General features: G+C 43.0%; 1 protein-coding gene across 1 annotated transcript in view; it reads left to right on the top strand.

Moving 5' to 3' along the window:
- Nucleotides 1-11832, top strand: part of DGCR8 (DGCR8 microprocessor complex subunit) — a 20088-nt gene that overhangs the window by 2778 nt on the left and 5478 nt on the right. Inside the window, exons 3-7 of the mRNA XM_015423783.1 lie at nt 7-71; nt 415-697; nt 5219-5416; nt 7464-7565; nt 8404-8502. Of these exons, the coding sequence (XP_015279269.1) occupies nt 7-71; nt 415-697; nt 5219-5416; nt 7464-7565; nt 8404-8502 (747 nt within the window). The remainder of the gene's footprint in view (nt 1-6; nt 72-414; nt 698-5218; nt 5417-7463; nt 7566-8403; nt 8503-11832) is intronic.

The raw sequence follows: 11832 nt of genomic DNA, 5'->3' as shown, positions 1-11832 counted from the left end.
TATATCTCCACAGAGAATCCAGAGTTGTTACCTGGTCCAGACCTTACTTTTTGGGGACAGGAAGTATAAGGGTATGGATCAAAACTCAGTAATTTAAGAAAACTAAAAGACTTAGGTTTTGAATACTGCTGTTGTCCTTGGCTGGACTCTGCAAAATGACTTTGGTTTCAAAGGTTTGGGCATGTCCAGTTGGGTGTTGGACACCCCTCCCCCAAACAAGAAACAGATACATCTATGTCCTATAATATTCTGCTTTGAGGGTCTTCTTGAGTTCATGTGAAATGGTGGGCTACCCACCTGAATCTATCTGGATTCCCGAGTTACTTTATTTATTTATATTTATTTATTTGTTGTCAGATACAAGACTTGTATTTTGTGGCTCTCAGGTTTTCACTTGTACAATTATATTTGCAGAAACATGACCCACCTTTGAGTAGCATTCCTTGCTTACATTACAAGAAGATGAAGGAGAACGAGGAAAGGGAACAAAACAACGACATAACACCAAATGGTGAAGTCTCGCCTATAAAACTCATGCATAAGTCTTTAGAATCGGAGTGCCAAGCAGAGGAGCCTGATTCCACGGGTGCTGATTCAGGGACTTTAGATGAGAAAGACCCTTCTGGGGGAGATGCAGCACAAGGAGCCTTAGGTCAAGTTAAGGCCAAAGTGGAAGTGTGCAAAGATGAATCAGTAGGTAAGTGCTGAAAACTGAGGGTCTTGGATTTTGCTCACATTTGCAGTGCGAGCCAGGTCTTCAAGTTAGGAGACAAAGTCCTTGTTTTAAAACCACAGAGAAAGCACAAGCTGAACGTAGCATGGGAAAGACCTTTTAAAATTGTAAACCAGGTTTCTAATATAAATTATTTAGTCAGTGTAAATCCTGAAGGGGCACAAAGTAAGTTATTGCATGTAAACATATTAAAACCTTATCTTGATTGAGGTAATCTAGTCTTTATGGCCAGGGAAGGACAAAAGAAGGAAATTGAACTAATGGGTTGGGGAAAGATTAACCAAGGGTAGTATGGTGAGTGAAGTTAGTTTAGCACTGACCATTACCAAAGTTCAAAAGTGGCAAGTTAAAATCCTCTTAATGGACTGCCAGTGCATCTTTTCCAGCTTCCCAGGGAGAACTCAGCTAGCTCAACACAAGATAAATACTGAAGATATCAGACCTATTGTTCTTCCACCTTACAGAGTAATTGGCCCTAATGCCACCAGTATTGAAAGGGAGGTTACAGAGATACTGAACCTTGGACTTATTGTACCCTCAGAAAGTCCTTGGGCCTTGCCAGGTATTTTAGTTCCAAAACTGGATCAAATGGTAAGATTTTGTGTGGAGTGTAGGAAATTGAGTAAGGTGATGGTCCCTGATGTATATCCTATGCTCAAGGTTTAAGAAACAATTGGTGCTGCATATTTTATTTCCACATTAGACTTGACAAAAGGGTATCGGCAGGTATTACCCCAAAACAGCCTTTGTAACCAGAGAGGGACTTTTTGAGTTCATGGTTTTGGCTCTTGGTCTTAGGAATGCCCCAGCCATGTTCCAGAGGCTGATTGATAAACTATTGATTGGGTTAAAAGATTTTACATTTGCATGTATAGATGATATTGAAATCCTTAACCAGACCTGAAAAGAACATCTACAACATCTAGCCATAGTGTTCCAAAGAATAAAGGAGACTGATTTAACAGAGGAAGCCTCAAAATGCCAAATAGCTATGCACCAAGTAAAATATCTAGGGTACATACCTGGAGGATGGGGTAATAAAGCCAGTGCAAGTTATACAGGAATGGCCCAGACCCACAACCAAAAACAAATTAGAGCTTTTAGAGGAGTTGTGGGATATTGTTGGTTTGTTCCAGAGTTCAATTCCATTGCAGCCCCATTGTGTGAACTTACCAAGACTTTATCTGACAGTGTAAAATGGACACTTGAATGCCAAACCACCTTTGAGCACTTCAAACAAATATTGACCACAGACCCAGTCTTGAAGACTCACCAGTGCTTCCAATATTGGGATAGGGGCCATGCTAAGCCAGATTGGAGATAATGGAATCCAACATCCCATCCTTTAATTTACTTGGAAGTTAGTGGAGAGAGAACAGCACCTCTCCACCATAGAAAAAGAATGTTTGGCAATAGTGTGGGGCCTTGGGAAAGCTAAAACCATACATCTGGGGAGGGAAATTCACATTATGTACCGACCATTCCCTATTATGTAGGCTGAACGAAGTAAAAAGCACCAAGAGCAAATTAATTAGATGGAGTCTCCTATTACAGGATTTCAACTTTGACATTGTGCATGAAAGAGGGAAAGGAAATGTAGCTATAAATGTACTCTCCAGAAACACCTAAAGGTGAAGGTTATAAAATTGGTGTGAATTATATATGGTTATATATAGGAAGTTTGACCTATTGAGATTTTTAAAATGTAAAATGCAGACACCTGATGCACCCCATTGCACAGGAGTGGCGTGAAAGAACCTCTTCTGAAGTAATGAGAAAAAGGGTGGAACATGCAATGGACAGTAAATGGTTAAGACTTTAACCCAGTCTGAGAACCTTGAGTGACAGGATTCAAATAGAATTCTTCAGCTGAGAGTTTCACTTGGGAGTTGAGGGTTGACAGTTAACAGGGAGAGGGTGAAGCAGACTGTGAGAGGATCAAGAAGGATCCATCCTGAGTTAGGGAAGTGGGATGCGTAGCCCATCCCTTTCAAGACTAAGGGAAATAGTTCCTAGTGAAGGGGGGTGATCCTATGAAGACTGAGGGAAATAGCTCCTAGGACGATGGGGGTGATCCCTAGCCAGTGAATAAGGAAGGAAACTTGTGTGAATGTTCTTGCCTTCACCAACTTTATGAGTGTATATTAGTAAATGCTGACCCAGCCTAGGGAACTGAGAGGAGAGACTAAAATACTTCTTTTGTCCTGGTTTGATAATGGCACATGAGAGGCTGATGGTAAATCAAAACTAACAAACTGTTTTATTTCACTTTGAGGTGAAATGGTCAGGAAGGAATCAGGTTTAGGACTTATGAGGTGAACAGGCAACAGGAATGAGGTAACGTTGTATGAAAATAAACACCAGATAATTTGCCACAAACAAGTAACTGTTTCTGTTATTCAGAGAGGTCTTTAAAACTTGAGAGAGATTTCTTGGCAGTTTTTTCTTACATAAACAAGCATAAGCTTCTTGGTTTCACAGACACTAAAGTTGGTGAGAACTTATTTAGGGTATTTCTGTGCCACCACTTGAGAGTCCTGTTTGAGGCAGCTTACAATTAAGACAACAATGTAAAAATAACCCATTAAAAACAAGACATTGGCTATAAGCACCACAAAACCATCAGTGAAACAGAAGCAGACTATTTAAAAAAGCTAATTAAAAGCCTGGTTAAAAAGATGGGTTTTGGCCTGGTGCCTAGGAGAAAGTAAGGTAGGCACCAGGCAAGCCTCAAGGGACAGTGATGTTCAAGATGCAGGGTGCCACTGCAGAAAATTCCAGGTCTCTAGACGCCACCCACATCACCTCTGAACACAGGAGGCTTGAGAGGTGGATCTTAATCGGCAGGCTGCATAGTATGGGAGGAGACAGTCCTTCAAGAACCCTGGACTCAAGCCATCTAGGACCTTAAAAATAAGGGCCAGCACACTGAATTGTGTCTGGAAATAGATGGATAGCCAGTGTAGATTCATCATAGGGCTGATATAATTGCTGTAACCAATCTCTGACAATAGCCTAATATTGGACCAAATGAAATTTGCATACGGTTTTCAAAGGCTGCCCCACGAAGAGCACATTAATCTAACTTGGATGCAGTCAGATATTCGATCACCTAATCAGACATTGGATCACCATCACCAGATTGTGCTTTTTGAGGAACAGTCATATCAGGTGAACTAGCAGAATCTCATAAAAGGTAGAGGAGACCTGAGTCTCCAACCATAGGCCAAGGTCCAGTAGCATGCGTAAGCCACAAACCTGCTCCTTCACAGGGAATGCAACCCGCTGTGTCTCCTCAGTTCCCAAGCAGCTTCTCCAATTAAAAGCTGCACCTCATTGTTGTCTGAACTGAGCTCTAGTTTATTGGCCCTCATCCATCGCATTACCTTCTCCAGGGTATGACATTCATGACATCCACAGACCCACCTGGCTTTGCTGTTAAGAAATAAAGCTGGGTGTTACGTGCATATTGGTGACACTTAACTTCATATCCCGGATCGCCTCTCCCAGCAGCTTCATTTAAATGTTAAATAGCATTAGGGACAAGATGGAACACTGAGGGACCCAACAGCATAAGTGCCAAGAGGCTGAGCAGCAGTCCCTCAGCACCACCTTCTGGATTCAGTCAAGTAAGAAAACAATGACTGACATATGGTACCCCCCACTCCCAATGCAGCCAGCCTCTCCAGAAGGGCACCATGGTTGATGGGTATCAGAAGCTGCTGAAAGGTCCAGGAAAATCAGCACAGATGTATTCTCCCCTTCACTCTCCTGGCAAAGGTCATCGATCAGGACAACCAAGGCCATTTCCAGCCCAGACCTGAGACCAGATTGAAATAGGTCTAGGTAATCTGTCTCCTCCAAGACCACTTGAGGCTGCATAGATGCCACCCACTAGAGCACCTTGTCCAAGAATGGGATATGAGTCATTAGGCAGTAGTTGTTTAGATCATTCGGGTCAAGGGGTGATGGATGCCTTTTTCAGGAAGGGTCTCACAACCTCCTCGTTCAAGGCTGTTGGAACTGCTCCCACCTGCAAAGCAGCATTTAGTATCTACTGGGCCAGGTCAACCAACCCAGTCTGCCTCACCCCACAGAGACCCTCTACGGGTATGGGGGCCAGAACCTCTCCCTGTTGCTTTCAGGAGGAATTGTTATTCTGAACTGTAATGCTTCCAATTTAGATATTGTGTCCGATAGCTTTTGATGAGCCCACTGCTTCTGAATTTATCTTTTTAAGCTGTCTAAACTAGTTGTTATAATTACCCCATATAGCAGTGAGTTCGGCAAGTTAATTAAGCATTGTGTGAGGAAACACTTTGGCCTGTGCAAGAATCATTGTTATAGAAGGAACGATGCATAAATTAGGCTAAGATTTTGTAAGTGTCAAATTTCTGGGTCGGAGGACTTCCAGTTGATTGTGAAGAACTGAGTTGGTGGCTCTCACGTAGCATATGGAACAACTAGATGTGTTTATTTTTCTAGACCTGGAAGATTTTAGACATTACCTTGAAAAGCGTTTTGACTTTGAGCAAGTAACTGTAAAAAAGTTCAGAACCTGGGCAGAGAGGCGACAGTTCAACCGTGAGATGAAGAGAAAACAGGCAGAGTCTGAGCGGCCCATCCTGCCAGCCAATCAAAAGCTGATTACCTTGTCTGTACAAGATGCGCCTACAAAGAAAGGTAGGTTTTGAGGCAATGGGTTCTTGTCGCTAGTGTCAAGATTTATTTGCCGTTTGCTGGAAGACTTCTGAGTGCCAGATCTTTGTCTTCAGATTTTTGGGTTTGTGATGTTTGTTTAATTTATTTTTTTATGTTGGGGATTTTAATCCCACCCTACCCTGCAACCAGACTCAGGGTGGCTTACAACATGGCATCCAACAACAGAGCATACATTAAATTAGTTAAAGCCATTAATTAAAACATTGTTACTAATGATTAAAATTTAATTACTGATTTAAAATAACCTACTGGCTGCTCGGCTAATAGTTTATTTCAGTGCAAGCTGGGCTCGTACCAGAGAGGGCGGTGACAAACTCTAACTAGGACAAGTCAGTTCCTTCTGGTGCCCATGATGTAAATAGCATTAGGGATCACTTGAAGCAGGGGAGGCCGATGTTCTTTGACATCCACAGCCTCAACCAAAGAGTCAATTCAAACGGAAACATCCTGATTTGTAAAAAGCACTTAGATTTACAGCCTCATGAACGTGGCTTGTACTGGAAACAACCTGAACCATTCCATTCTCAACTTGAAACGGAGGATAGGGAGTTAGGCTTGGAACATTTGGCCATTTGACTGGTCAAACTGTCGAGCATTTCATAATATCAGGAAGCGCACATCATTATGTGACAACTTAACTTTTAAAATTTCATCAGTGTGTTGTTTATTGGCAAGAGCAGAGAATGCTGCTTACCTCGTGCCCCTCAGCAGTCAGGACCAAACCTGAGCAGCACAGCAAAATTTCTCTGATTTGGAGATACCTGAAATTACAGCAGGTGACCAAGCGGGAAGCATTGATTATCTGCTCACCAATGACAGCTGCCTTGCTGTTAAGCATCATTTTTGTTTTTAGAGGAAAATAGTCTCAGTGGCTATCTTTATTAATTAAATTCATTTTCCCACATGGTATTCCGCCCTTGAAGGTGAAAACCAAATTTCCACAGGAAGTTTAGATTTCTCTACCCACTGGTATGATTTTTGCATTCAGGTGGTGCTACCTTTTGAACTTAACATAGGGCCTTTGCCTTCCCCTATACATGTACGTTTGCATTTCTGGAGTCTGTGTGGAGAGAAATCATCCAGTTTTAGATGGTTCTGCTCAAAGAGGAATAGGCACAAAACAGAGTATACCCCCATTATTGTACTTTACAGAAGCAGGCATAATGATATATCCAAATTATTGTAGCCTCTAGGCATCAGAATATGTGGTTGCAGAGGGTCTGCTGTTACTCTGAAGTAGGAACTATTCTAAAAATAAGGAACTCACACCCAGCCAGCTATCTCTGTCCATATGATAGAGCCCTCTTCAGTCTTGCATTTTAAGTTAGAACTCATCTTCAAAGTTGCTCTTGCTTTAGCTTGTATTTGGCCCTCCTTTGAATGAAGAGGAGTGGCAGCTGAGCATGAACTTGCCCTAGTAATTAGTGTGTGCACACAATGGTATTAGACAGGCTTTACACTTAAGTTTGAATAAGACACTTAATCTAATGTTAAAATCCTCCAACTCTTAAAACATGGCAAGATAAACTGCGAGAACAGTTTGTAATGGCAAAAATTGCAGTCTTGAATCATAGTGCACAAACTCCAAACACTAGGACACTTTCAAAATTCATATTAACATGGGAACCGGTCATAAATTATATGACAACACATGAAATTATTCCCTCTAAGCCACCGAATCATAATTGGTTATTCATCTGAAGTAAAGCACTATCAGTACAAAAGAAATCAGTAAAAAAGAAAATGTAGACATTCTAACACATGAAGTTCAATCTAACAATACTAAACCTATTACTAGGTAATTTAAAGATAAATAACAAAGAGCAGGAATACTTGTAAAACTCATTTCGGTGTTTATTTAGTTTTAATCACATAAATTTATGCAAGCAGCACTTTGTTTATGTAATCTTATTTTAAAAAATAATTAAAAAAATTAAAAGTTGCTGTGCTGTTTGTAGCAGACATCTCAAAAGTACTTAACAGCATACCTGAAATGTCTTTTTTCTAGAATTTGTTATTAATCCCAATGGGAAATCTGAAGTTTGCATCCTGCATGAATATATGCAACGAGTCCTAAAGGTTCGCCCCGTTTACAATTTCTTTGAATGTGGTAAGTCTTTCAGAACAGCATTTTTATAGAGTGAATGGTTGACTGCAATGTCTATATTGTACTCTGACATACAATAGTTATCTTAATGTGCCAAGTATTTCAGAAAAGCTGTCTGTACTGTGTAAGACTTCCTTTCACAGAATACATTCATAGTCCACAACTGAAGCAGGCAACTTTTTTGGCGCAAGTGCCAAAAATACTTATGGTGTTGGTGTCCCAGCAAACAAAAGATATTAGTGGGAAGGAAGGGGCATGCTTGGAAGAGGCTGCTAACAACCCAGGGACTTGGCTTTGTCCCTTGGTTGGAGAGCCAGTGCTGAGTAAAATGGTGTGCCACGCCACTATTCAACATGCATGGTGGGGGCTGCTTACCTCTGTTGAATCATGGGCATTACACCTGCAGTATGCACAATCCCCCCCCCCCCCAAAAAAATGATGGAGGTATATCAGGAGAACATAACTCATTATAATGTGTAGCGTTCCCAATTCAGAATGTTAATGGCAAGTAAACGGTCTTGAAAGTGTTAAGACCATCAGGAAATTGACCTAATGAATGTAGAGGCTACTAAATGACCAGATATGTCCTTTGATAGCAGTAACTGGTATGACATCATTTCCAGAGTGTTTAGCTGTTTTTCAAGAAGTTCTGTCACATTAATGTGGCTTGGAAGAATAGTAATCTTCTGTCAACCTGTGACAGAGGCAACCTGTTTCCATATTATTATGGGCAAATGACACTTCTATATGACACGGGAGAGGTAATCAGACACTTTGGTAATGTAGATTGAGTTACATTAAAATATTGTGTTTTCCAATTTTCTGTCTTCCTGCTTTGAAGAGAATCCAAGTGAGCCTTTTGGAGCCTCTGTTATTATTGATGGAGTGACATATGGAGCAGGAACTGCAAGCAGCAAAAAACTTGCCAAGAATAAAGCTGGTAATGTAATCATATCAAAGTAACAGTAATTGAATAATAGATTATTGAAGCCAAGAAACAGTAAGGTTGAAACCTAAAATATGCATGCTTTGTGTATGCATATTAGTAACTTCCGGTAGCATCAGTGGGACTTATCCCTTGGTAAATACCTGGAGGCTTATCCAATACTGTGGTGTTAATGTTTTAATGTTTTAACTGTTTTATCTTGATACTAGGAATAAGTCCCGTGGTAGAAATAAATACGAGCTCTAGAAAGAGGCTCTGGGAGAGTGCCCCGGCCTTGGGCACTCAGTGCCAATTTGCTGTGGTGACCGCAGCAGGGTATAATGACACAGAGTCCACCATTTTCTCCAGGGAAACTGATCTCTGCCATCTGAAGAGCAGTTGTAATTCTGCGTGATCTCCATCCCTCCCCTGGAGACTGGCAACAATGGTTCCCCATGAGGGAATGGCTGGTTTGGAGAGTGGAGTCTATGGCATTGTACCTGTTGAGGTCCCACCCCTCCTCAAACCTCACCCTCTTCAGGCTCCACCCCTCAAATCTCCAGGACTTTCCCAACCTGGAGTTGGCCAACCTATCAGGACTGGCCCCAATGAGTTTTCTCCCAAAGGCCAAATAGGTGTGGAAAGGACCTTTTAATGACAGAACCTGGTTGCCCAGCAACAGGCACTGAGGAGAAAGCACCATTGCCACCTCTGATTAGGGAAATACCTGGAGATTTGGGGGGTGGATCCTATGGAGGGCAGCATTGGGGGGGCATGGAAGGACTCAGCAGGGGATAATGCCATAGGGTCTACCCTCCAAAGCAGCCATGTTCTCCAGGGCAACTGATCTCTGTCATCTGGAGATCAATTGTAACAGTGGGAGCTTTCCAGGTCTCACCTGGAGATTGGCGACTCTAGGGGAAAGTCAGCCGCACAGCAGGGGGTTGAAGTGAATGGCTTGATGGTCGCTGGCCCACCTCCTTAGCCAGCCAGCCAGCCAGCCAGCCATGGTAGAGCCAAAAAGGAGAGAGAGCCGTGTGAAGTTTATTCTGAGAGGAAAGTGTTTTTTTACTGACAGAAGTTGGTTGCCTACCAACAGCCACTGAGGAGACAGTCACAGTTAGTCCCACACAGGAGCCAAGAGAAGTGTCTTCCTCAGGAGAGAGTCCGGCTTTCCAGGAGCCACAGCTCGTTTTCTCTAGGTCAGACCCTTCCTGCTGCTGCCACCGCTGCTGAAGGAAGGCGGGGGAGCCTTTGAAAGGCCCTGGGCAGCCTTCTCTGCAGTGCAGCCCGCTGAGCTATCACCCTGACAAAGTGTAGGCCTTGCAGCCAAGGGAAAGGGGCCGTGAGGGGCAGCAAAGGTGAGTGCTTCCCTTGCTTGCCGCCGCTTGCTAGGTCTGCCTCCTTCTCCCCCATGGAGGGGTTGCTGCTTTCTTTCTCCCCCATGGAGGGGTTGCTGCTCTCTTAGCGGAGCATCCATCCACTTCGCCAGCTCCCTCCAGACTGAGGGCATAACGCTGCCCACCGGCTCGGTGGGTGGGGCTGAGCCAATGCAGCCACAGGATTGGGAGACTGAGAATGGCAGCTGAGCGTGCGAAAGGCTGTGGAAGCGTGTCCAGGAGGGACACTAACACTCTTTTATTACAAGGAGAGAATAGATGTTTTTATGAATGTTATACATTGCCCAGAGCCCTGCAATTAGCAGGGGTTGGGCGACTTAACAAAATTAGCTAAGTAAACATTCAAAATTAGTCTTTACCCTTAACTGATAAAATTATTGAAGTTACAAATGTTGAAGAACATTGCATTGCATTTGTTTGGTTAAAATCTGTTGCTATATCTGTAATCCGTCGGAAGGGCAGGGTATAGATGCAGAATAATGTAAATGGATATAAATTGAGCATATCGAGCATAATGGTTACTGATATGCTGATGCATATACTGCAGTTTTGCACACGTTTCTACCCACTCCCCCAGTTGGGATAAAATTCTCAGGGCCCGGATCAGTCACTCAAGGGATCCGCTTTTCCAGTTCTCAGTTAGCCCCACTCTGTAGGGAGTTAACTTTCCTACACAGGGAGGTATGAAGCATGTAAGTGAACTTTTCTCTTTTTCAGTGTACTAAAGCTTGGGCTGTGGGACACACTAGCAGTTAGCAGTTTTTTACAAAAAATGAGTGACTAGGCAAGGAGAATTGAATCCTGCCCCATTCTGGGCCTCACCTCTCTGCACTCCTTTTAATTCACCACATTTCTCTCAGCCTGACTGACTTTCTGTATCATAGACTTCCCAGGATAAAATTTTTGCACGCTCCATAACACAGCAAGGTGCTGGTGGGGATAGCTCTCCGTAAATTACCCATAAATTCCAGTTTTACTTAAAAACAGATGGACTCCCCAGTGTCTCATAGTGCTTGGATTCTAAATTTAGATGTTTTTTCCACATTGAGATCTGATCCTTCATTGCATGTCTCTGTTGAATTTCCTCTTGACGTATGTGCAGGAGGCAAGGATTTAAACCATTGTAAGCAGGCTCTGGGGGAATAGGCAGAGAGCCTGCAGCTATGCTTCTCTCCCTGTTTTCTCCCCTTTCCCCTAGTCTTAAAGCATGTGCAAGCAAAGCCCCAGTCTAGTAGCTGGCAACTAGAACAGAATAGTTCACACAAACTTGTGCTTAACTACAATTGGAACATTTTCCAAAATCCTGAGAAAATGGAAACTGTGTACAAACACCAACTGGGATTGTCCTCCTGTTGAGAAGATGGGCCAACTAATGCCTGATAGGGATGTCATCCAACCAAGCTAATCTGCTGCGTGAGTCCTCTATGCTTCTGGTGGTTCTAGAAATGAAACCAAATGACAAAGCATCAGAGTACATTGGAAGAATTATGACTCCACCTGAATTTCAGAAATAAGAACATAAGAGACGCCAATGTTGGATCAGGCCAAAGGCCCATCCAGTCCAACACTCTGTGTAACACAATGGCCAGAAATACCAGTGCCATCAGGAGGTCCACCAGTGGGGCCAGGACATTAGAAGCCCTCCCACTGTTGACACACACCCCAGCACCAAGAAGACAGAGGATCACTTGCCCCAGAGCCCCTATCTATACCTTGTGGCTAATAGCCACTGATGGACCTCTGCTCCATATGCTTATCTAATTCCATTTTGAAGCCATCCATGCTTGTAGCCGCCACCACCTCCTGTGGCAGTGAATTCCATGTGTTAATCACTCTTTGGGTGAAGAAGTACTTCCTTTTATCCGTTCTAACCCGACCGCTCAGCAATTTCATGGAGTGCCCACAAGCTCTTATATTGTGAGAACAGGAGAAAAGTACCTCTTTC

The sequence above is a fragment of the Gekko japonicus genome, unplaced genomic scaffold, assembly GCF_001447785.1.
Source record: "Gekko japonicus isolate JY-2015 unplaced genomic scaffold, Gekko_japonicus_V1.1 scaffold137, whole genome shotgun sequence".
Classification (NCBI taxonomy): domain Eukaryota; kingdom Metazoa; phylum Chordata; class Lepidosauria; order Squamata; family Gekkonidae; genus Gekko; species Gekko japonicus.
The sequence above is the reverse complement of the archived record's forward strand: the minus strand, read 5'-3'. Positions and strand labels throughout refer to the sequence as shown.